The 25,287-nt window shown below is 26.4% G+C and overlaps 1 protein-coding gene across 1 annotated transcript in view; it reads left to right on the top strand.

The window, feature by feature from the left end:
- Nucleotides 1-24,819, top strand: part of LOC111631928 (hemicentin-2-like) — a 127,601-nt gene extending 102,782 nt beyond the window's left edge. The window contains exons 3-12 of the mRNA XM_023376266.1: nt 6,858-7,196; nt 7,387-7,645; nt 8,226-8,324; nt 9,497-9,681; nt 9,909-10,099; nt 10,587-10,722; nt 13,264-13,377; nt 19,168-19,198; nt 24,035-24,179; nt 24,539-24,819. Of these exons, the coding sequence (XP_023232034.1) occupies nt 6,858-7,196; nt 7,387-7,645; nt 8,226-8,324; nt 9,497-9,681; nt 9,909-10,099; nt 10,587-10,722; nt 13,264-13,377; nt 19,168-19,198; nt 24,035-24,179; nt 24,539-24,688 (1,649 nt within the window). The 3' untranslated portion in view covers nt 24,689-24,819. The remainder of the gene's footprint in view (nt 1-6,857; nt 7,197-7,386; nt 7,646-8,225; nt 8,325-9,496; nt 9,682-9,908; nt 10,100-10,586; nt 10,723-13,263; nt 13,378-19,167; nt 19,199-24,034; nt 24,180-24,538) is intronic.
- Nucleotides 24,820-25,287: the final 468 nt, after the last annotated feature.

Below are 25,287 nucleotides of genomic sequence, written 5' to 3'. Positions count from 1 at the left end.
ACTGTAAAATATATTTTTTAAAATATACTTTAAAATAATAAAAAGAAAAAAACAAGAGTTATGAAAATTGAAGTGAAAGAAGAATTAGAAAAACAAATATTTTGATAATTTATATTCTGTGCTTCTTATTTTATTATAAGAGAAATCAGTCGATAGTAATCGTATAATTAATTTAATGAGAAACATCCTAAAATGTTAATAGATTTTAACTTGTTTTCTAAATTCTTTTTATAAACTTTAAATATGATGAAATTTACATAATATCTCCATAATTTTCAATATGATTTCGAATTAAAAATGATAAGTATTTTAATTTATATAAACAGATTTTTCATACATTCGCACAAAACCTATTTTAAGAAAAATATTTCTGATTATACAAATTTTATGATAATTTTTTCCTTTAAAATAAACGTAAATGAGCATGTTTATTCGTCTTTACATTCTTTATATTCGTTACATTCGTTATAATATAACAAAATTTGAGACTGAATAAAATTAGAATAATATATATTTTGCATTTCCTTTTCTGCAAACTTATTTATATACGTGTATGTATTTTAAATGTTAATATTCAATAATACATAAAGTTTTAAAGAAATAAATATATTTTAATTAAAATTTATTTTATTATCAAGTTACAAAAGTACACATATTTATTTCTTTGTGTTTTATTATCCTAACGCTGTATAGATTTTGTACTTTATCTTGTTTTGAAAAACCCCAGAAAGTCGTACTATACAATGGAATTGCTTTGAAGAAAAAGAAATTGACTAAAGCAGTAGAGCATACGTCCTATAACGCGTATGTCCTATAATATATTACCATCAAAAAAATTCAATAAAGTTCTATTCAATTCAAAGAAGTATTGTACAAATCAAAATTCGAATATATTCATCTTTTTTTCTAAAGTAGAAAAAATATTGTTATTATTGTCAGTATAATTTCCCTTTTACTGCTGCCTTTTTTGTATTTTATGTTGTTGTATTTTATATTCAATAGAATAATTTGTAAAATTCTGTATATAATATTCACCTTTTTTCGAAAATTTTAATATCTTTCAACGGAACAGCAAAAATCTGTATGTTTTGTGAAAAGAATAAAAAATTTTCTGAATTTTTATTTGATCGAATACTGTGATAATTTAAATAATATTAAAATGCTAAATATTGAGTATATTTAGTGCAAAAATCTTGATCTTAAATAGGTATAAAATGAATGAAAATTAATGTGGACATTGAAAAAATATAGTAAAAAAATACTTTATTTAAATGTTTTTTTGTTATAATATTAAAATTTTAATTTATTTTGTTGTAGTCATAATATTTTATGATCATATCAAAATAAATTTTCTTTACTTATTTTCTCTATATTTATTATAAGAGAAGTTTATTAAAAACATGAGCATAACTTTCAATGACAAGGTAAACACTTTTAATAGCTTTCGATTATGTTTTGTTCTTAACTACAGTCTCTTTCGATAAATATAACTCAAGTATTTTGATTTATTCTGATGCAGCTTGACAATAATTAGAAATCATTATTTCTTATTCAATATAACATATACACACAACATATAAAATATTTAAAGAAAAGATAAGTGCGTAAAAATTAACTTTAAAAAGTTAAAAAATAAATTAATTAAAAAATAAATGTATAATTATTCTTAAAACATAAAAAAGTTTCTATTTCACTATATTATTTTCTATACTTAAAGTACCAATAAAGAAACTCGAGCGGATTGAATAAGATGCAAATTACAGTCACACGAGAACTGAATAGATTTAGAGATAATATTGGTCATTTTGCGTGAAAATTATGGGGAAAATGCAGTTTAATTATATTGTCGAAGTTTGTTTAGCATTTATTAAACTTAAAAATTATTTTATTTAAATTTAAATATATAGTAAAATAATTAGTTTCGTAGAAAATTATATTTAGATTAAATAAACTGTTTTATGAAAATTATAATACATGTAGTTGTTTATTTTATTTTCATATATATTTTTAGTAGTGAAAATTTATTATTAGCTTTTTAAAAATATTTAAAGGTATTAAAATTTATTTTTAAAAACTCAAGTTTTCCAAAATAAGAAATCTTTAATTAAGAATCTAAAAATAAATATTAATTTTTGTAAATATATATTCTTATATTGAGAGTAGAGAAAGGATTTTATGATATAATGTATTCAGTTCTTTATTTTTATGTATTTATAGTAGGGAAATATTTATTTTTATCTCTTATAAATTTGTCTTTAAAATATAAACGTTTGTTTAAAAAATTCTTAAAAATAATGATTATTTATAATAAAAATACCTTGAAGTAAGACTTAAAACATCTAAAAACACACATATTCACTTGGTGTTTCAAACTCGAACAGTTAAAATGATATAAATTATTCTGTTATCAATATCACAGTTCGAAGTTCGATTTTAGATAGAAAGCTCTTCGTGTCTTTGCATTGAAGACTGCTGACTAAACCGACACGAAAAAAGAAGAAGAAGAAAAAAAAAACAGAGATAGTCATTTCCTATGGAATCTAGACTGAGTATAAACATTGTGGTCTAGATTCTGCTTTCAGATTCTTGAAATAAGTTTTCGTTACGTTTTATATCAAGGAGTAGAACAAAATCTGAACTCAGTCAACGGAGCAGAACATTTTTTTATGGATAGCTGGATTCCAGTTGTGATCTCACCATATGCAAATACAAGGCTCCAATTGCTTGCTCCTCAATAAAAACTGCATAGTCCAATAGCTATAACTTTAGCATCCGAACGTAATTTAAATTTTTGAAAGAGAAAAGAGTTTTTCATCATTTATGTGATTTTCAGAAAAGTTTTACTTGTTGAACAAAATTTTTCTTTTTACAAAATATTTTACTTCTCTAATAAATTATGCTAAATTTCTTTTTTTTTTTCTTTTTAATTTATCGACAAATTTTATCGTATTATTTTCTTCAGTTTTATAGTAATAAAAATAATGAATCTTTCCCAGTTGAATAAATTTCATTCAATTGAAAAATGAACGACTGTAAATTATTGGCTTTATAAAGGTCATTGGAAAAAATATTATACATACATATAAATATTGGCTGCTTCTTAATGAATTCTTTATAATCTTTTATGAATATTTTCTATTTTTATTAAAATATAATATATAAAGTTTAATAAAATGTATTTTTTAAAATTACATTAAGAACGTGAATAATTTATTGTCATTTTTGGAATATGAAATTTTTACAAATAAAAAAAAATTGAGGATTAAGTGGCAAAATATTTAATATTGAAAAAATATTTTAATGGATATTTAAAATCGGTTATAAAAAATTAATTTAAATCTAATAGCCAAGGCACGATAGAATAATTTTCTAAAATCCATTAAGTTGAAAAAAGAACGTATTTTAAGTGCAACAAGAACATTCCGGTTGAAGTAATCTTTTATTGTAGAAGCAGTTATCCGAATATATAAATCGAACGTCTGTTCTTAATTTATAAAGAGCTTTTTTTATCTAGGAAGAGAAAAAAAATGTGGTTGAGGAATATGCTAAATACGAGTTAAACGATTTCTTATCTACGAATAACAGTTATTCATACAACATAGCTTCATTTTTACATATCGATCCGCTGCTTAGTTTGAAAGTCAGATGAATATTAAATCATTCGAGACCACAATTAAAAAAAAGGGACAATTTGAAAGGAATTCATACGACGTGACTTGTTTCACGATAATACCGCTTAACTGTAAATGAGAAGTGAACACGACACAGCAAATATTCATTATTTTCGTATGACAAAAGAACAACGATCCACCCGTAGCAGTTTGTGAACAAAACATTAATCATATTTTGTAAATTTTCTGCTCATCGTATTCGAAAAGTTGATCGACCCAAAAGACGAAAGTTAATGGACCGGAAGATAAAGAAGATGAATATGTTTAAGTGTGGAGAACTGTAAACATAACTAGTGCCAGCAACATACGTCAGTAAATACCAATCAATGATATCTCGAAAAGTGTCTATTGTTTACTAAATTATTTATTATGCTGTTTATTTAAAGAAAACCATTTCTTTCGATAAATGCTATAATAGTTTATAAATTTATTCAATTTATTTTTTAATATTTATTTTCCTATCTCCTGAAAAGAATATTAATTTTATATAGCTTCTGATCAATTTCGAATTCCATCCTTATATAAGTTTTTAAACACGCGATACCTAGATAAGGGATTGCTTTTAATATGGATATTTTATAAAAGAAGATTACTTTTTCTCGGTGGCTAACAAAATCATCTTTTGATGTCAAAAGTAAAACCGCCAGTCTAAAAGAAATAGAGTGATCGATTAGTAGATGCAACGAAGTGAAGCAGTGAACAATATAATCTACAGTCTTTTGATTTTGACAGGTTAGAGATCAAATAATGTCACCTTGTCAATTCTGAGTAGTATAGCACTGCCTTTTTCTTTTAATTCCTATTCCTTTGTTTCGTATAAATTCCATAATTGAAATTCTTATTCTGTATAAAGTCACAAACAATACATATTTTGGTAGTTAAGAAGCATATTAATTTTTAAATATTTTAATATTGGGAACAAACACAAGTAAATATTTAATATTGTTTTTAAAAAGAATAGAAAGCTTTTAAGAATAACAATAAATATTTTATTTCAAGATATTGTTATTATATAACAAGATTAATATATTCTAAATTTCTCTTAATTACAGCAAGATTTATTATTTAATGTATTTAATAATTAGCCATAAAGAGAGCCAAAGAGAATAATTTATGCATCACCTCAAAGGAAAATTATAGAAGTGAACAAAATTTTACTAGTTTCAAGAGTAAATACAAAATTTACTTTTAACAATCCTATTAAGTACAAGAGTCAATAAGATGACGATTTCGTTTCCTAGCACTGTTTCCAATTGAGTGAAATTTGTTGTAGATTAAAATAAATGTTCCCACAAATAACAGCAGCAAGTAACTTTGTCAATTGTCAAGTGTAGTTATCCTGGGATTATTGCAAAAGACAATTTTCAACTTTATTCTCANTCCTTATATAAGTTTTTAAACACGCGATACCTAGATAAGGGATTGCTTTTAATATGGATATTTTATAAAAGAAGATTACTTTTTCTCGGTGGCTAACAAAATCATCTTTTGATGTCAAAAGTAAAACCGCCAGTCTAAAAGAAATAGAGTGATCGATTAGTAGATGCAACGAAGTGAAGCAGTGAACAATATAATCTACAGTCTTTTGATTTTGACAGGTTAGAGATCAAATAATGTCACCTTGTCAATTCTGAGTAGTATAGCACTGCCTTTTTCTTTTAATTCCTATTCCTTTGTTTCGTATAAATTCCATAATTGAAATTCTTATTCTGTATAAAGTCACAAACAATACATATTTTGGTAGTTAAGAAGCATATTAATTTTTAAATATTTTAATATTGGGAACAAACACAAGTAAATATTTAATATTGTTTTTAAAAAGAATAGAAAGCTTTTAAGAATAACAATAAATATTTTATTTCAAGATATTGTTATTATATAACAAGATTAATATATTCTAAATTTCTCTTAATTACAGCAAGATTTATTATTTAATGTATTTAATAATTAGCCATAAAGAGAGCCAAAGAGAATAATTTATGCATCACCTCAAAGGAAAATTATAGAAGTGAACAAAATTTTACTAGTTTCAAGAGTAAATACAAAATTTACTTTTAACAATCCTATTAAGTACAAGAGTCAATAAGATGACGATTTCGTTTCCTAGCACTGTTTCCAATTGAGTGAAATTTGTTGTAGATTAAAATAAATGTTCCCACAAATAACAGCAGCGAGTAACTTTGTCAATTGTCAAGTGTAGTTATCCTGGGATTATTGCAAAAGACAATTTTCAACTTTATTCTCACTGTATTTTATTTTCTAAAGTATAATAATTATTTTTATTAATGCGACTTGTAGACTTGACTTTATTGATTAGATTGGGTTTACATTTTAGATTAAGGTTTTAATTTTTATTTATTTTCTAACAAATAAAAGTAAATTTTTAATATGTTTTAATTAAAGTTTTAGTCGTATTAATGGAGATTTTTTTGTATTTTTCATTAAAACTAAATTAAATTTGTTTAAATAAAGAACAAATATAAACATTTTGAATTTAGTTAAAATTGGAAAATTTTTTAAAATATTTTTTCTGTTTTAAAGTAAAGAACTTTTAAAATATTTTTATTTTTTAAAACTCTTCTTTCACTGTTTAAAAATAAATTGTTTTCTGTGTTCAAGGTAATTGAACGTCAAATCTAATAAGTGAATTAAATATATTAGTTTAAAAATTTTACTAGTTAGTGCGACTAAATTTTTTGAATCCCTTGCCCACATCCATTTCTAGATCCATTAAAAATTTAAAACACAAAGAAAAAATTGTTGATAAAATAAAAAGTTTTATTATAAACTTGAAGAATATTTAAAGAGTATTATAAATGTTGAATGAATATGTGGTTATAAAGACAAATATTTCAAAGCAGAAACAACTTCGTTCAACAGGAGCCTTTCGAAAGGAAATTAAATATTACATCAATGAAACTCTAGGGAAATTTCACCATTCTTTAAGTGATGTTTTTTATTTTCAGCTATATTTTACCTTAGGGGAATGATCACACTCGGTAATTTCTGTAACAGCAAAATTACTGTTTATTACAAATGTTAAAATCATCTTCGTGATTGATGATTAGTATTCTATTTACATGTAAATGAATTATTAAGATGATCCAATATAGCTCGAAGTATCTTGGAGTAAAGAAATAAATGACTAAATGTGAATATTTGTAATATGCAAATGATATTTTTCAGAAGCACCGATGGCACCGAGAATAGAAGATAATACAATACAATTAAATCCTGGAGATTCCTATAGAACTCGTTCTGGTGACAGCAAGAGAATCCATTGCGTATCAAGGAAAGGAAATCCTCCGGCTGTACTGAAATGGTATATTGACGGTGTAGATATAACATCAATGTCTAATCAAACCAATACTACCGACGTTGATAAAGCCAAGACGTGGCAAGCAATTAGTCTCCTCGATTATACTTTCCACAAAGAACATAACGGAAAATCTTTGCAGTGCAGAGCTTACCATCCAGCGTACGAAAAAGAATATTTAGATATAACGGTACTACTTGAAGTTTTATGTAAGTATAACTAAATTATTGAATATAAACCAGTTAAGTTAATTCCAAGCTGTTTAAATGCTACGATTCATTTAAAATTTATTNTATACAGCAGGTGGATGGAACCGATTCCAGAAAATATACTTTAAATGTGGAAAACGATAAAGGGAGAGAATCTTATGCGGTTTTATTAGAAGTTAGAGGTATACAGATTCTCCGATCATCAAATTAATAGGGAATACAAAGGAAGACATCGAAGAAGGCAAGTCGTTGTCTCTGAAATGTGAAGCCGATGCTAATCCTAAAGCCAATATCATCTGGAGAAAATCCGGTAACTCAGGGATCTATGATATCAAAGATCAAATAGACTTTTCACCCATCAAAAGAACAGATACCGGAATTTACAGCTGTTCTGCAAAAAATGACGTTGGTCAAAGTGAAGAACTAGAAGTGACTGTAAAATCCATTAAGTTGAAAAAAGAACGTATTTTAAGTGCAACAAGAACATTCCGGTTGAAGTAATCTTTTATTGTAGAAGCAGTTATCCGAATANTTATTATTATTTTAATCAGAAAAATTTTTATTATAGATCCTGTTTTCGGTATAAATGACGTCATGCATACGTAGCCTCGACCTTAACCTTGTCCTGAAAATTCCCTTGTCAGAAATACGGTCAGTCACCTGTATGTTTACTGATGATCCTGCTAGGTGGGTTATCTTATACAGGTACCTTTCGAAAAGAACCGTATATGGAAGTCGATTATCTATCCATTGTTGACGTGTTTCGTCTTCTAATATCGAACTTAGATCAAAGAAAGTAACGCAAACGTCACTAACTTCGTCACAATACTTACGTACCTTCATTAAACATAGAGTTTAAAACTGTGTGTTCTTAACCAATAAAAATGATAAAAAGTTACATTTAGAAGAGAATTCATCAACTTTTAATCATTTTTAACCAATAAAATTAAATATTTTTGATATAAATTATCAAAAATACTTTTAATACTGTACTTTTGATATAAATTGAAAATGGAATTTTGCAGATAGGCCAAAAATACTGCGAGTCGATCCGTCGCCTGCTTCAACAGTAGCTCTTTATAATTCGACGAAATTACTGTGCGTTGCCGAAGGAAACCCAGTACCCAAGTAAGTGCTTTATTGAAATAAAAAACGTTATTCCAATTATACGAATGTAATAAAATGGAAGATAAACATTTCTTTTATACTGCAAACTTTCGCTTCTCGGAGAATCAAGTAAACACTAAAAAGTAAAATATACGAAAAATTTCATGATTCTTTCTTTTATTTATAAATTGTTATCCACGGTTTTACTACCTTGAGTCAATTTATATTCTTTGGCGATTTCAACACAAATAGCCAAATTTCTTTAAGCCGTAAGACATATCTTATAGGTTTTTTACTTTGGTATGAAAGGCATCGATACAAACATATCTATAACGATATATTATTCCAGGCAAAAATTCTAAGAAAAAATATATAAAAGATAGTATCGAGATCTGTTTGCGCATCATTGAGTCTTCCAATGGTGACACTACCTGCTTACCTTGGGTTTGTATTTGTCCGGCTTCCAGCAGATAGCGCCATCAGTCAGTGACATTGTTATAAATGATGTTATTTTTCTCCATGCTTTCTCTGCAAAGTGTATCTTTACGTCCCATGATAACGTATCAATCCAGTAACTATACAGTCACTAGTCAACGCTCATCTCTATGTAGTAGTCCTTTAGGGATTTGTTCAGCCAGTTCAGTAAACAGCATTCTGAAATTTATTTCGGAAAGGTCATATGTGCGACTCGTTCCTCTTCATCATAGACCATTCAATCTTACAAAATTATATATAGCTGATTGTGGATAGAATGGGTATCTCGGCCACTCTTAACATTTAAACAGTTCTTTTATGGCTAAACCAATATATTTTCTACCTGATTTCCACAAGAGAAATGTTTCAAGATGTTATTAAATCAATTTTATACTGTATTTAGATTTCCGTAGCTTGTAGAATACCTTAAGAAATAAACTTTCCTTCGCCATATTGTCAGGTTGAGTATCATTTATCAGAAAACTTTATAGAATTCATATAAATAATTTATAATCTGCAAAAAGAAATCTGAAAGTTAAACATGCAATGCAATACATATTATAATTTATGAATATCATAATAAATATTAATTATTATCTTTAATTTTTCACGAATAGATTTAAATGCGTATTCATTACAAAATTTTTATTATGTATATTAAATATTTTAGATAGCTAATCGTTATGGGACATTAAATAGAAAATTATTTTTCCCTACAGATATTCGTGGCTTCAGAAAATAGGAGGGGAGCCCTTAGTGTGGTTAGAACGTGGTAATAATTCTACTCTTTTCGTCAGCAACGTTACCTACATGTACCAAGGTCACTACATCTGCGAGGTCTCTAATGTTATCAATGGAAACGAATATAAGGCAACCTCTGAGGAAATCACCTTAGATGTCACTGGTAATCTCTTGGGTTCACATTTTAAAACTTTTACCACTATAGCGACGTCTTCTATGATTTATTACTTGATACTAGTAGTTATGACAGCGCACTGCACAGTAAAATTTTTCACTAACAATATTGTTTCCTTTAAAATAATATATAAAGGTGTTTTAACTGTAGAAAATTTAAATTGAATTAAATGAATAATGACAGAAGACATTTATTAATGTGCTGTTTAATTAAAGGTGCTCCTCAAGTGCTAACAAATACTACGAAGACAAAGAAAAGAGTTGTGGTTGAGAAAGACGAAGATGCCACAATGACAGTGTTCTTCTGCTCGGATCCGCAGCCACGGCGTACATTTTGGGAATGGGGAAGTTCGAAACTAGACACAGGATCTGATCTGGTGCGTTATATTGCAGAACCATTACTTCCGGTACGTATGTATATATACTATCTGTAATTAAAGTTTTTAAAATTTAATACAATTGATAAATTGTAGTTTTTATTCCTGTAAAACTGATGAACGAATAATACAAGATTTATCATGAAAAATAAACTCCTAGCATTACTGCCTAAATTTGGATTTACTTAACTTAAAGATCAAATTGGTATGCAATAAATTTTCGCATTTACGTAATCGAGTATCTGTCTGTTTGTAAATAATGCACAAAAGTTTAAAATTTGTGATAATTGCGATTTAATCTATCGCTTATTAAAGGATAAAATTTTCATGATTTGTAGATCAATTTATTTCACCATTTACTTCCAATATAGCAAACGTAGATAAATTAGAGTTTGGCATGATTAATTGAACTAGAATGGTTATCTAGCGTCACAGCAGTTTCAGTTAATTGGTTTATATGATGTGATGTGTACTAATAAGCTTGTTCAAATTAAAGAAAGCAATGATTTGTTTTCAGGATTTAAGGCAGGGAGATTGTTACGAAGCTAGGTTGATTATACAGCAGGTGGATGGAACCGATTCCAGAAAATATACTTTAAATGTGGAAAACGATAAAGGGAGAGAATCTTATGCGGTTTTATTAGAAGTTAGAGGTAAATTTTTAGAAAAATATGAATTATTTTGAAAATTTTTATTTAATTTAATCTTAAATTTGAATTTGTGTGAGAAACTGTCATGGAATTTAAATAGTAAAAATATTTTTACTATGTTTTAATGTTTACACGAATCTTAAGTATATATCATTTATATTTATGTCTTTTTTCTTTACATATTGATATATTGCATATGAACATCGGCATTTATATTCTACATGAAGGATATATATTTTTATTAACCTCCAAAATGTAAAGTTTAGTCTTACAAATTTTGAATAATTTGAGAGAAATTCCTAAAAACTGTAGATAAATATGAGGAATAACTTTAAAATATCAAATAATAGTCAATTCTATAGTTTTTGATTGTTTCATTACGTTTACTGCTTATTAAATGAAGAGTATCGGAGTATTAATTCTTGTTAAAATTCTGTAATGATAAAAGAATTGTAAGGAGAAGATATCTTCCATGAATTCAAACGAAGAACTTAACTAAAAATAAATGCAAATATAAAAGGTAAAATATGCCTAAGGTGCAACTTAATTCAAATTGGCTACGTGCAAATAAAGTTTATAACCAAGATATAGCACCGAAGTGATTGGGTTAATTATGGTGAATAGTACTTGTACGGATCCGTGAGCTATTATTTAACAAAAGAGTTTTTCTTTCACGACTTCTCCATAAATATCCAATCTAATGTTTCTCGAAAAGAAAGAAATTTCAAGTTTTACTGATCTTATCAAACAAGAGAAGTATAACATCTAATTTAACGTTAGTCTGTTATCTGACAACAAGTTTATTAAGTTATCAAACTAATAATATTCTAAATATATGTATCATATAACCTTCCAAATATCAATTTAGATCATTAACTAAGGATAAACATTGTCTTACACTAATCTATGAAAGAAATCTTATAAGCTTTTGATGAGAAAGTGGGAACGATTTACAACCTATTAGCTAAGTATCAAGCAATCTATCTGGAGAGAAAAAAGTAGTAGGTAACCGAATTACTAAGATCAGAATTTTATGGGGAAATTTATTTCGACCTTTGGGTTGAATTCAATCCAGTTCTAATTTGAGTTATTTTGGAGGTGAACCAAAATACATTTGAAAAAAGCGACTTTGGAACATTTCTTTGATCAAAAGAAATGTTGTTATTCGTTCATGCATTCTCGATAATGCTTTCTACGTCCAATGCTCGTTGAACATAACATAAAGAAACTCTACTTATCCTATTTCAATATATTCTATACAACGTCATGTTTAAGTATATCATCAATTTGAAAAATGACATATTAAGTAAAAAATATATCATTGATTGTAACTATATTTACATTTTTACTTGAATCAAATAATTATTTTGCTTATTAAAATTTCTGAAAATACAACCTAAAATATCCATACTGAAACTTCCATATTTTCATGTCATTTTAAATGGGAGATTTTTGATATTTTTATAATTTAATTTATAAAGATAATGTATAAAAACCGGAATATTTTTAATAGTTTTATTAATAAAAGAAAGTAGAAATTGTTTTTAAATTTATATTTTATTAAACTAATTTACTAACATAGAGTAAATATCACATATAGACCTATCTGCATAATTCTATTTTAATAAAGATATGTTATAATATATATAAATAACTGTCCGTGAAATCGATATATATATATGTATCGATTTAAGGGACAAAAATATAATAGAATAACAAAGTAAAGGTCGAAAGTTATTATTGATTTGATGCTTTATATAAATTATAGGATGTAGTTTTAATAGTAATTTTCTTCGTAGAGAATTTTGTTAATAATAATGTTTATTAGTTTTTTCTTATAAATTGATAAATACACATAAAAATAGATATACATATGTCAAAAGGATAAATTTTTATAATGATTTATGATAATAAATACAAGTTTTTTTTTTTATTGAAGATATTCCAAATATGCTAAATTTAGAATTTTATATTTATGTCATGCTTATTATTAATAGGATATTAAATCTTATATTAAAAATTTTCAATATTTATTATATTAATGTAGAAAATTCAACGAATTTATTTAATTTTACGATTTAAAATTAAAGATACTTAAAGTTTGTATTTATTTTTCAGATTATTTTATATTACAATATGATTACATTATACATGATATAATTATAATTTTTAAATTGGATTTAAATTAATATCAAATTATCTAAATTAGACAATTATGATAAATTATTTTATAATATTAAGTAATTTATAATAACTTTTAAGTAATTTTGATTTTAATGTCAAAAAATATTTTAAAAATTGTATGAAATTATTTTTTTTCTAGCTAAATTAATATATTTTCTATTAACTTTTACATCATTAATATATTAGCTAGAATTTATTTAAAATTATTTATTAATATAAATAATTCTTATAAATGAATGTTTTTATTTCTGCTGCAATTTTAAAAGAAAAAAAAACAAATTACAATTTTGATATTATTGTACAGATCAGATTATATTATTTTTTTATCATATATATGTATTAGTTTTATTTTACTTTCAGAACCAGTTGCCATGTCTGTAGTGATTGGTATTGTTGTTGGATGTATTGTGCTGCTCATCATCGTGGTACTTGTAGTTCTTTATCTTCTGAAGTCAGACCGTCTATGCTTCAGCCGTAAGTGCCATTATCGCTTATTATTGGATTCTCGGGTTTCTTAGTAAATAATGCATGCAGCATGCACACATTTTATTTCTTCTGCTTGGATATTCTGCGAAACACAATGCCATATATTTCTTTATTTTTGGTTTTATTCGATTTTTTATTTTATTACGATATAATCCACATAACCACAAACAAAATTTTTGAAAGTTTATTTATCGCAAAAATCTGAGCGAAAATATATCGAATTTGTTTTTATCTCGAACTTAAATCATAATAAATTCTTTGTATAAAAATAATAATTAAAATATGTTTTAATTTTAGTGAAATTTAAAAATAGATTAATGTTTTTAATTTTGAAAACACTTTAAAAATCAACGACACACTTAAAAATTGTTATTTTAACGTTATTTTTAAACTTGTTATAAGCAAGTATTCGCAAGTAGACGATATCATTTATCAATTGATCATGTTGTATAAGTTTTACGAAACTTCTACACCCAATTATCTTCTCTGTACTCTGTTTACGTATTAAAATAATTTACTTCGTGGGATCAATCCTCTTTTAGAGTAGATTGCAACCTTAATTGAATTCCGTTTTGTTAATTTCAAAAGTTGTATGAAAGAGACGACTTCCAGCTTAGTTTGGAGGTGACTGTAGAGGATGGATATTTTTCTTAAACGAGAGGCTTCTTCAACAGGTTCTTCATTCTTGTTTGATAGATGAATTCGTTGTGATGTAATTAAACGTTGAGACGTGTCGTGTTTGTTTCATGTCATGGCTTTGATTGATTGGTATCTGCTAGTTGTGTTTCTCACATGTCGTCCCACTGTCCCAGCTGTCTAATTAATCTTAACAATGACAGTTTCTTGATTCTGAACATAATAGCTTTTCATTTATTAATAATAAGACTGCTTTCAATGAGTATCACGTGTTTTTTGTCTTATTCATAACTACTACACAACTGAAGTGTTCTATATCTGATTTACGAAAGGAAAACAACGAGAAAGTTGTTGACACAAATTATCGTTCCAAGTACTTCACTCATCTTGTCTGACGTCAATTCAAGACGTAACATACAAGATTTCATCTTTCCAAGATTCTATGACAATTAATAAATTCTTTTTTGAAGTGTTTTTTCATAAAGCTTTCGAATTTTTCTGCAGAATTAATATTCTTTTCTGTCAGCTTATTATTATCTTTCTATAATTTATTTTTAAAATATAATTTATAATTAATTTAAACAAATTTAATTATCAAAACTAAAAATTTTGTTTTTACTTTCATTCTTCGAATGTTAAAATGTTTTAATAATCAATAATTAATATAAAGTAAATTTAATTTATTTTAAAAATTGTTAAAAATTTGCTGTGATTATTTTATTTTATTTTTTTCTTTCTGGAAAACTACAATTTATTTATTAATTTAACGTATCGAAGATTTTTTTAATAAATTGCTGATACGGAAGCATATGGATTAATCAGAATATAATACATCTTCATTTCTGAACCTATAAAATGGAAATCAATGAGACCATAAGGCAAGGAAGCAGAAACGAAGGGCAAAAGTGAAATAAAATGGATCGCACTTTAGGAATCTCATATTTTGTATTTGACTTGAGTTATGAGAAATCACAGAAAATAGTAATCAAGAAAAAGCTTTCCGGTATGAATAAATGATTCGAGGTTTAGAAACCGAGTTATTACTTTGTGAAATAAGTTAAAAATTCAATTTATCTCAGAAAATGTTTACGAGTTTGTCATAGACATAGATTTTTGCCTTTAATGGTCAGAATTTTGAAATCTGAAAGATTTCTAAAGCACCAGTTTATCAATTTCTAGTAGTGGCTGCTGCTCTTGCAGTAATTTTTTCCATTTAAGGTTAATATTTCCTGCTTATACGAATACTATTGACTTACACTTAAAATATAAATTATGAAAATCGTATGCTTCTAAAGAAATAACAATTTATATAAATTCTGCAGATATCTTTATTCAAAATTATAGACCGTTTGACATTTATATATTATACATTATTCAGTATCATTTCGAAATAACTTTTCCTCTTTTCATATTCTAAGATTTATTTATTTTAACATTAATTTTTAAATATTTAATAATGATAATACTAAAATAAAAAATGAATGATAGTTTGTAAGGTAATTGAATAATTTGAATAAATAATTTACATAATAGTTTTATAATTGAATAATTTGAAAAAGAAAATGACACGTATAAAGTTTACGTTCTCTTCATAAATTTCTAATATTAAATTTTTGAATCACTGTTGAATTCACTCATTTCCATATCACTCAATAAAGTTTTCTAATCCATAAATTTTATTATAGCCGCGAATATGTATCATTAAGAATATCACTCTCTTAAATCAAGGAAAATGAATAGTTCTTAAATACGATACTTAAATTATTTCATGTTTTTTAAACTCTATTATTAAAATGCGTGTTTATTTCTTACGTTTTGCTGTTTTTTTCTTTTCTGTTTTAACATTCGTGTTTGTTTGCACGTATTAAGTTACAATGGAATGCAAATATATCAGCATGAAAATTTATAAAAGTAAATTTGAAAAGCTCGTGTTAATTTTATTTGTAGTTATATTTTAATTTAACAAAAAAAGATATGTATGTAAAATAATTTAAATATCTCAACGTAATTGTTCTTCTGGAAGTGTGGATAACATCATAACTATTATTCCTTCCTCTCCAGGCACGAAACACAGCGGACAAAGATTGCCACAAGACGAAGAGACAAAAATAACGAATATTCAAACATTATAACATGGATGAGGCTTTAGTTCCTCTATTCAATTGCTGTTTGCATCATTTATGGAGGTTCTCAAATTATGAAAAAGTCTACTTAAACGTTATAGCGGTCAACGATTTGGAACTGACCACGTTTGGCCGTTGTATGCGTGTGCCTCGTTGTAAAGAGTGTTGGACATGATTGTTCACGTTGGAAACGATGTAAATAGACATATTTCTCCCCGATTCCTAAATTATGTTTACAGTTTCCGTAAAGAGAAAAAAATGGACAATATCAATCAACTGCTACTTGTTTTTTGTTGTCTACCCGCTCTGCTTTATCATACCGAAGACTGCTGTGCTGGGTGTAACCTACTTCACCATGCTCTGAGCCATTATGGTGAAAACATTAGAATAGGTGTCTGTAGGAACATCTTAGCAAACTGCTGTCTGAGGAAAGTTATTAGGCTGTGACACATTGTCTGCTCCCAGTCTACTCTGTACTTTGTACAGATTATGCTTATGTGAATAAACTTTTTAAGAAAATATCATGTTATCTCTCATTTTTGTACTAACTGAAATGTTTTTTATAGAATTTGATTGTTTTAAAATCTATGTTAACAAATTTTTGAAACGTTTGATATATTTTAATGGAAATATTATGTATTTTTATTTAAATTTAAACAATTTACTTTTTAAATATCAAAAATGAAACAAAAAGGAAAAATAATTACATTTATGGATTTTTACAGATCATGTGTTGAAAATAAAGAGAAAAATCATTATCTGTTTAAATAAGCTATTTGAATATAGTAATTATTAAGAAATGTTTCCAGTCGCAATTGTTAAAGTAGTTGATAAATATTTTTTAAACGTAACTTGTTGTTTGTATCAATTATCTAAGTTTTCTTCACACAATTTATACTTGATATTCATATTTAACTTTTTTCTTTGAAGCTCTTATCAAAGTTGTCAGATGTTTGGATCTTGACATCTTTAAATCCAAGATACTTTACAGGAAACATTCTCAACTTATCTATAAGAGAAAAAGAACATTTTAGCCATTGTAATGTAAAAAAAAAGTGATTGATTGCGAAGTGATATTATAGTGGAAGTTTAATCATGTCTAACAAAATTAGTTCTTGTCAAATTCAGGTGCTGAAAACAAATTTTTCATCTCTTAATTCTTTAAAATTCGAGTAATGGTTTACATTTGATCTCATTTAGCTTCACAGACATCAAATCAGTTCATATTGCACACGACATCTGTTTCATTTGGTACAATTGTTCTCAAATTAGCTTCGTTTCTGAATTTTCAGAAGTTATTCAGTTTTATCAAATTGATAATTTCAAATCACTTAACTACAGTTTGATTTTTAAACTATCCAGATGCTTCTAAGTATTCATTTTCATTATACATTTATTTTAAAAATTTCAAAAACAATGACTAAAATAAAAATCTTAACCGAATGTCTCTGACAGTATTTTTCTAATTTCTTTAATATTAATGTAGGGGATACATCAATACGAAAGATTAATTATTCGTTATTGGGATATTAAGATTTGTTTTAAATCATTAAAAAATTTTAGAGTTAAATAATATTTTCTAAATTAAACCATAAAATTTAAATTTATAAGTTTATCGAGAATAAATTTTTATTTAATATAGTTAAAACGAGAAAATGAATATAAAGTCGAAGTTTTCAAGCATTACATGTTCACGACACCATTTACAAATATTGATTTGTATTTAACGAAAAATTTATTCCTGTAAAAGTTCTATATCGAATCAAACGTTAAGTCTCGATTTATAATATTTTACATATTCCAATTTTATTTATATGCACAGTTTCCGCTATTGAGAGTCCTCGTGTGGCAAGAGCATAAAAATGTTTTAACAAGATGGAATAAAATGTCTGTAACCGTCTTTTCAATCTTGTTTTCTTCAGCACCTTCTTCTACTGCTATTTCTACAATAGGTGAAAAAGCAAGCTTAAAAATTCAACTATAAGCTATTTGATTAAAGACCCCGAGGGTGTAAAACAACTTGGAATTCTGCCAAGTTCAAAATGTGTCAAGACAACGACAATCAATTGACAGTACCTATCTAGTGATTTTTTTTTTCTTTTCGTATGTGCAATTTTGTTGTTTCTACTGATTACGGCCACAAATTTTGTAATAAAGGCCTACGAAAGTTGATTGTTAGAATAAAAGCTCGGTTTTAATAATACGAATAAATATTTAGAATGATTCTTTCATATCATTTGTTTTTTTTTCTTTGAGTTGGCATTCAACCGAAGTCATTATTGCTTCAAGAAAGTAAGGTTTACTTTAATTTAAAACGATAGAATTCACATTGGCTATGCACGTACTAAATGTATTTCTGCCAAAAATGAAAACGAGAAAGAAGCTATTTTTGGAGTATCTATCATATTTAACCGTAACATTCGACTTGTTTAAACTTTAAAGAAAAGAAAAGAAAAAAAATTCTTTTAATAAATGCACTACTGTTGCTGTAGAAGGGAAAAAATATATTAATCTTGACGAGTCAACTAGAAAGTTTCACTGGTGAGTTCTAATGATGTCGTGTGCATGATACATTTTTTTTCTTCCTTTTTTTTAACCAAATGTATCTTGTTATTCTAAGCATGGAATATGTCTTAAGTTTAACGAAAATATTCATTTAAGATAAATTGTGCTGCTAGTTTTCGTGTGTTTAATAAAATTTACAGATATTTTCTTTAATGAAATTAGCATATTTTATTTGATTTTAAAATGGAACGTGTTTTATTTACGTTAATTTTATTAAATAATTTTAGTTACTTCATCGCTATTTATATAAAACTATAAAATAATATCTATAAAAAAATATGCAATGTGTATGTATGACATTCGTGTTTGTTTGCACGTATTAAGTTACAATGGAATGCAAATATATCAGCATGAAAATTTATAAAAGTAAATTTGAAAAGCTCGTGTTAATTTTANAATATATTATTTATTTTATAAAAAATTAATTTAAAAAATTATTCTTTATATTTAATAGGAAAACAGAGATTCAAGACCGATGCAGGAAGGTAAATATACAAAATTTTAATTTTACATACTTATCAGTTAATTAGTTTTATATTCTTTTAAATATTAAAGTTATTGAGTAAACGAATTTAAATAAACATTTTTAACAATTTTCTAGAGAACTTATCTATTAGATGAATATTAAAATAATACGAATTAATAATTTATATGTAGTGAATTAAGCAAGCTAATTAATTTAGCAAATATTAATTTACTTTAATAGTCTATCGTAGACGTTTAATATAAATTAATAGTCCGGTAGATTTATGCTACACGTAGATGTGTGCAAATGTTACATTTATTAGCATGGGAACTGTTGTCATTACAGAATATAGGAAATGTTTGCAGTCAGGTTATGGTTTATTCCGTTCAATTAAGATATAAAGATTTATTTATAGGGAACCATTAGGCATTTATCAATAGTCGAACTTGAAAATGTTCATGTCTCATTATAAGAAATCATTGAAAAGTAGCATTTGTTCCAATGTGCAAATTACATTGGAACAACCAGTCTGAAGAGGACACTCACATTTATCACTTGACATTGATTTTCTTTAACGAGAGAAGCCAAGACAAATTACATAGACTCGGTATTAAAGCGATCTTTTCCGGAGTTATTTTTTTATTATTATTTTTTCTGCTGACAAGTTGGTTTTATCATTTACAGTTGGCATTATACGGATCTAGGGAGAAGCTTGCAACTCTAAGATAACGAAATCATTTGAACTAATATAAAAACAGATCGTAAAACAGCCGATTTAGTAAGAGGAATCTTGTGAAATGTTCGCTCGAGTTAAGCTAACTGGAAGGACTTGGTGTCAGGCTTGTTTTTCTCGCCTGTTTACACTTCACTTAGCTGAGTATCGAGTGCAGGAAATGACACCCGCACTGTTATCTTCAACGGACTTTTCACTTAAACTTTGTTCCTCAAATTACTGGACAAGATCCCAACCGAAAGAACTGACGAAGAAAATTGTCTTCACTAACATCCGTTTTGTACAAAAAATTGAGTCTCTTCAATCTCGCTAGACTTTTCTTGCTACTCTGGGTTGAAACGGATGACCAAATTGATGGACTTCAACTACGAAAAGCACGATTACAATGGAAAAGATCCGTATGAATAACTTCATCTTACAAATCCCTTACATTTACTAAAGAAACCTTTTTATATCTAGTAGATTTTCCATTTAATTTTACCATTGCCAAAAGCGGAAGCGAGGAAGAAAATTACTTCGCTTCGTTCTTCTCATTTTTTTTTTAATTTCGACGATTACTTTTTTAAACGAGAAACAAACGACGAAAAGCATTTATTAGAGTGTGACATGACATTCTAAAGATATTAATTTTAATCGAACATTTAGTGAAGCAAACGAGATAAATCACCGAGTCTAAATCGGATTTACGAGTTAAATTGCTTGTAAATATAAAATTCAATTTTATATTTAGTATGTTCAACATCTTCTATCGCCATCTGGTGACAATATTTGAAAATGTTTAAAAAAGTTCTTCAAAACTTTTTAAAACTTTCAACTCCATTTTGAGAATATCAATCATGAACGACCGAAGATATACAGACTGTGGGATTACGTAAACAATCCCGCTAAAAATATTTATATTTTAGCTTAAACTATATGTTTAGGTAATATAAAAGAGGTGTCGAATGTGTTTAGTATCATCCTATTCTCTCTTTAATATTATTTATGTTGGAAAAATGGAAGATTCATCTTATATTAACGAACTCTCGGATGTTGTAGAAGTGTTGTAAATACTTGATTGTATCATAAAGCAACTTCTTTCTATTTGTTTGACGCATTCGTTGAGTCGCATTGAATTGGATTTTCGACGTTATCAAGGAAGAAACCAAGTAAAACTCTAAAAACTCCGGATTTCTATCAACTGGAAAGTCTGGGATTTCATTGCCTAGAGACATTCATGACTACTTTGTCTTCAAATATATAAAAGTTTAGTCTATCCAACTTTTCTCCCCCTCTTCTCCTTTCTTTTTTCTTCTTTTCAATCAAAAACTGCCGTTTAAGAAAAGTTAACAGATTTTTGAAAGGAAATTTAGATTTTTAATATATATGCAGAAAAGTTATAATTCGAGTTTCATTTAAATTTAGATGAGTGGATTTGGTGACATTATTTTATTAAGAGTCGAAATTCTAATTTAGAATTCGCAGCTGGCTCGCATTCCATTTAAAACGGATAATTTGACTCTTTAATACGAAAATTAAAAATAATATATTCATTCTGTAACGATTAGTCCTTCTGTAATTAGCTAATTTGACTAATGTTAAATTAACTTTAGTATATTGATCGTATACTATCGCTTTTCATATATACAGACCTATCTATAATGGAATAAATGTCATCAAATGTACAGCTTGAATAGATTCTTTCAAACTTTCGAGTTTATGTAAGATAATAGAAAATAATTTCAAAAATACTTACAAATTTTCTAACGTACTTGATACGAATGCGGATGATTCGATAAGGGCCATCGACGTTGAGTTGTTTGTTAAATCGGATCATCTTCAATTTCCTTCAGAAAATTTAACAGATGTTGTTTAAAAATTTATTGTTTAACTCTAGACTTGCAGACAGATTATCAATTCTAACTTAATTCGAATGGTTTATCAGCAATTAAATTATCAATCGTTCAAAATTGTTCGACTGGAAGTTAGAATCATTACAACGTAATTTATTCATTAAGATCCATTTACATATTTTAAATGTAGAATCAAACTTTGTAATTAGTCAAATGTCTTATATAAGGAAAACATTTTAAGATTTGGAATAAAATACATAATCCTATTTTAAATAAATTCTCTAAAACCAAGCCTTTTTAAATCTTTCCTTAAGCTTATTGTATTCAATGTATGTCAATTCAAAACATGCGAAAATGTTGCTGCTCTTCGATCAACAACGTCTATACAATATCATATATTTTCTGAAAATTGAATATTTATAAGTTGCTGATAAAGGATTAATGTGGTTTATAAACACGATCCACATCTTTATAACCGACAATAATGTACTTGAAAGCAAGAATAAAGCAGGTATTGAACTATACTCTACCAGGATCACTCGATAACATTGTATAAATAGAAAAAAAAAGGATTTTGTTTCCTCCGGTATCACAAGTCATATCCGAAAAGTGACAAAAATTGGTTCTTTCACGATGTTCCTAATAAAAACAGGACTAAAGATTCCTTCACTATATCCAATGAGAAAAATATATCACTACAGATACTGAAATAAGATTCGTTCGATATTTATGAATTTCTTTTGTTAAATTTGTGATATTACCAATTGAATTGTTTATACTTTAGCGACTGTTCTAAAAGATTCAAATATTAATTTTTTGTAAACATTTTATTGACAAAAAATATTTTAAAAAACACCATTCATATAAAGCCGATTTTTACAATTGCTATTTTTATTTTCTTTTTAAAAAGTGTCAGTAAACAATTTGACTAAATTTTAAATTTTGTAGACTAGACTGCTTTTTTTTACTCAATCAACTGATTTCAAATTAATGAGGTTTTCTTTCGCGATCACAAGCAGTAGTTATATTATGCTGGTCATTAATTCATTAATATAAAATTACTGCTACAAAAAAGTCTGCTTACAGTTTCAAAATTAAATATTATATACGTAAAAAAATAAAATATTGTGTCTAGTTAAAATGATAAAAAATCTAATCCGGCTTAGAATAAGACTTTAAATATTAATTTAGGGAAAATATTAAAATACAATTTTAGAGTTTTTTTTTATTTTAAAGCTGTATTTTTGTATTTTATTTAAAAAGCGAAAAATACAAAAAATACATATTTTTTGTGCTTTTCATTTTCTACATATCTTAGAAATTTCCTGGCGTAGAAACAAATTAAAAAAATATGTTTTCATTTCATAATTATTTTAACATTCATCGGGTAATTTCCATTAACATGCATTTTTTAAAATTTCTATCATTAAAAATCATGGAAAATTGAATCTTTTATAAATGAGAAGTCTCTTAATTTCAAAATTTAATGTCCTATTATTGTCTTTAAATAAATAAGACTTAAAAAATTTAAAAAAAACGATAGAATTGTAATTACAAAGCTTTATATACAGTATAATAATTTTTTTAACTAACATTACAGTAAATTTAAATAACCATTAAAATTAAATCAGATTTAACAATGTATAATTTATTAATTTTCCGAATTAACACGCGAAATATATTTTATATATTTATTTAATAAATCTAATATTCCCAAGCTATGTAAACTTGAAGTTACTAGAAAAAAATATGGTTAACAATATCTTGGAAGTAATAAAATACATAGAATAACTGAACAATTCAAACAAATAATATAAAACGCCCTATTACTGTTTGCTTTATAATTGTTTACTTTCTTTGTAATTAAATATTTAAACCCTTAGGAAATATTCCTTATATTAAAATCAATTGAAACATTATTGTTATTTGATGGATAAATCATGTCTTTAAGCAAGTAGTTCTTCAGAGTACTGTCATTACACAATCAAATTAACATATATTTTTAATGAATCATACATTCCAACTTAGTTTAAAATATTTAGTTTGTATTCAGTTGTTTCTGGTGATTTTTATCAATGAAATAACGTAACTTTGCGTGGTTTGCAAACTAAACGACATCCGAAGATTAAAGCATTGATCTCTTCCAAGTACAGTATAATTTAACTCGAGACACACATTCATCACTGGTTTACATTACTCTTAGAGTAAGACATTCAATTGGTAAAACTGTCTCAAACTAAACTATAGTTACAAATTTTGCCATGAATAACCTTGTTGTTCTTATCTGCAGTGAATCCGATAGTGGACATTCATCGGAACTTCCTCCTCCCAATCGCTCTGTAGGAGCGATACCTCCTGATGCCCTTTACGCTTCTCCTAAGAGAAATACTCCAGTCTTGGTTACAGCTACCGAACCTCATTACGAAAATTTAAAGGTGAAGAGCTTTAATGAAAGTCTTTAACTTGATTTTCCTAAGTTGTCGCACTTTGACTATGTTTGGATAATGTTTATTCAATTAGTAAAGAAATTTAGTTTACCAACTTTTCTTAAGGGTATTAAATGCATTTAAAAACAGATTGAACTCGTCCATCAAAATACATCAAATTTAGAAATAAAAAAAATAACAAACTTTTTAAAATGTATTTAACTTAATTAAGATACAGTATAGTTTAGATTTAATTATATTTTTTATCATAATTCTCTATTTTAATTAAGTTTCTGTGACTATTTATTTTTTTTTTCGATTAACGTACTTAATTTGATCCTAAAAATAAATATTTTTGTCATTTTAAGTCCGAACGAGGTAATGGTAGCGTTCTTTATGCACATTTGGATCTGTCGAGCAACGGAAGCGCAAGAAGTATAGCAAGACCGAGACAAGAAATAATTGAATATGCAGAAATCCAATTTCAGCCAAAAGTCAACGACCAAATTGACTTATAATTGTATATAATACTTTGTACAGACATTAAGCAATATCCTAAAGACAATTAAAATATTCTCCATCATTGCATTGATTATTTTTTATGTATTTTTTGTACGAATTTTCATAAATGGAGGTGAATCTCATTGTAAATAATTACAAAAATCTTTGTACATTATCTATTTTTTCAAATAAATTTTATTGTAGATACACTGTATATTATGCTATTCACAGTTTTTACTGTCTGTTAATTTGAAACAAAACTCACATTTATATAACACATAAGTAAATATAATAGTCTAATATTAAATAACCCTGTAGTAGCTTTCTCTCTTTCTCTCTCTTTTTATTTTATTTTTTTAAAATAAAACCTTCGTATTGAGTCACGCAATTATTTAATTTTTAATTATTTTTTATTTTATACAATTCTTTAAAATTAAATATAAATATATGAATTTCGAATATTTAGCTACCTTTTGTTATTACTATCCGTAAAGATTGGAGAAAAAATATAAATAACCAATAAATACAAACAAGATAAGATACATGTTACATTTAGATTTTAATGAATGGATGAAATAAGATGATGGTAATTTAAAAATTCTTTAAAACTTTTATT

The sequence above is a fragment of the Centruroides sculpturatus genome, unplaced genomic scaffold (assembly GCF_000671375.1).
Source record: "Centruroides sculpturatus isolate CEXI.00-Female unplaced genomic scaffold, Cexi_2.0 scaffold802, whole genome shotgun sequence".
NCBI lineage: Eukaryota > Metazoa > Arthropoda > Arachnida > Scorpiones > Buthidae > Centruroides > Centruroides sculpturatus.
This window is presented reverse-complemented; position numbering and strand designations above follow the sequence as displayed.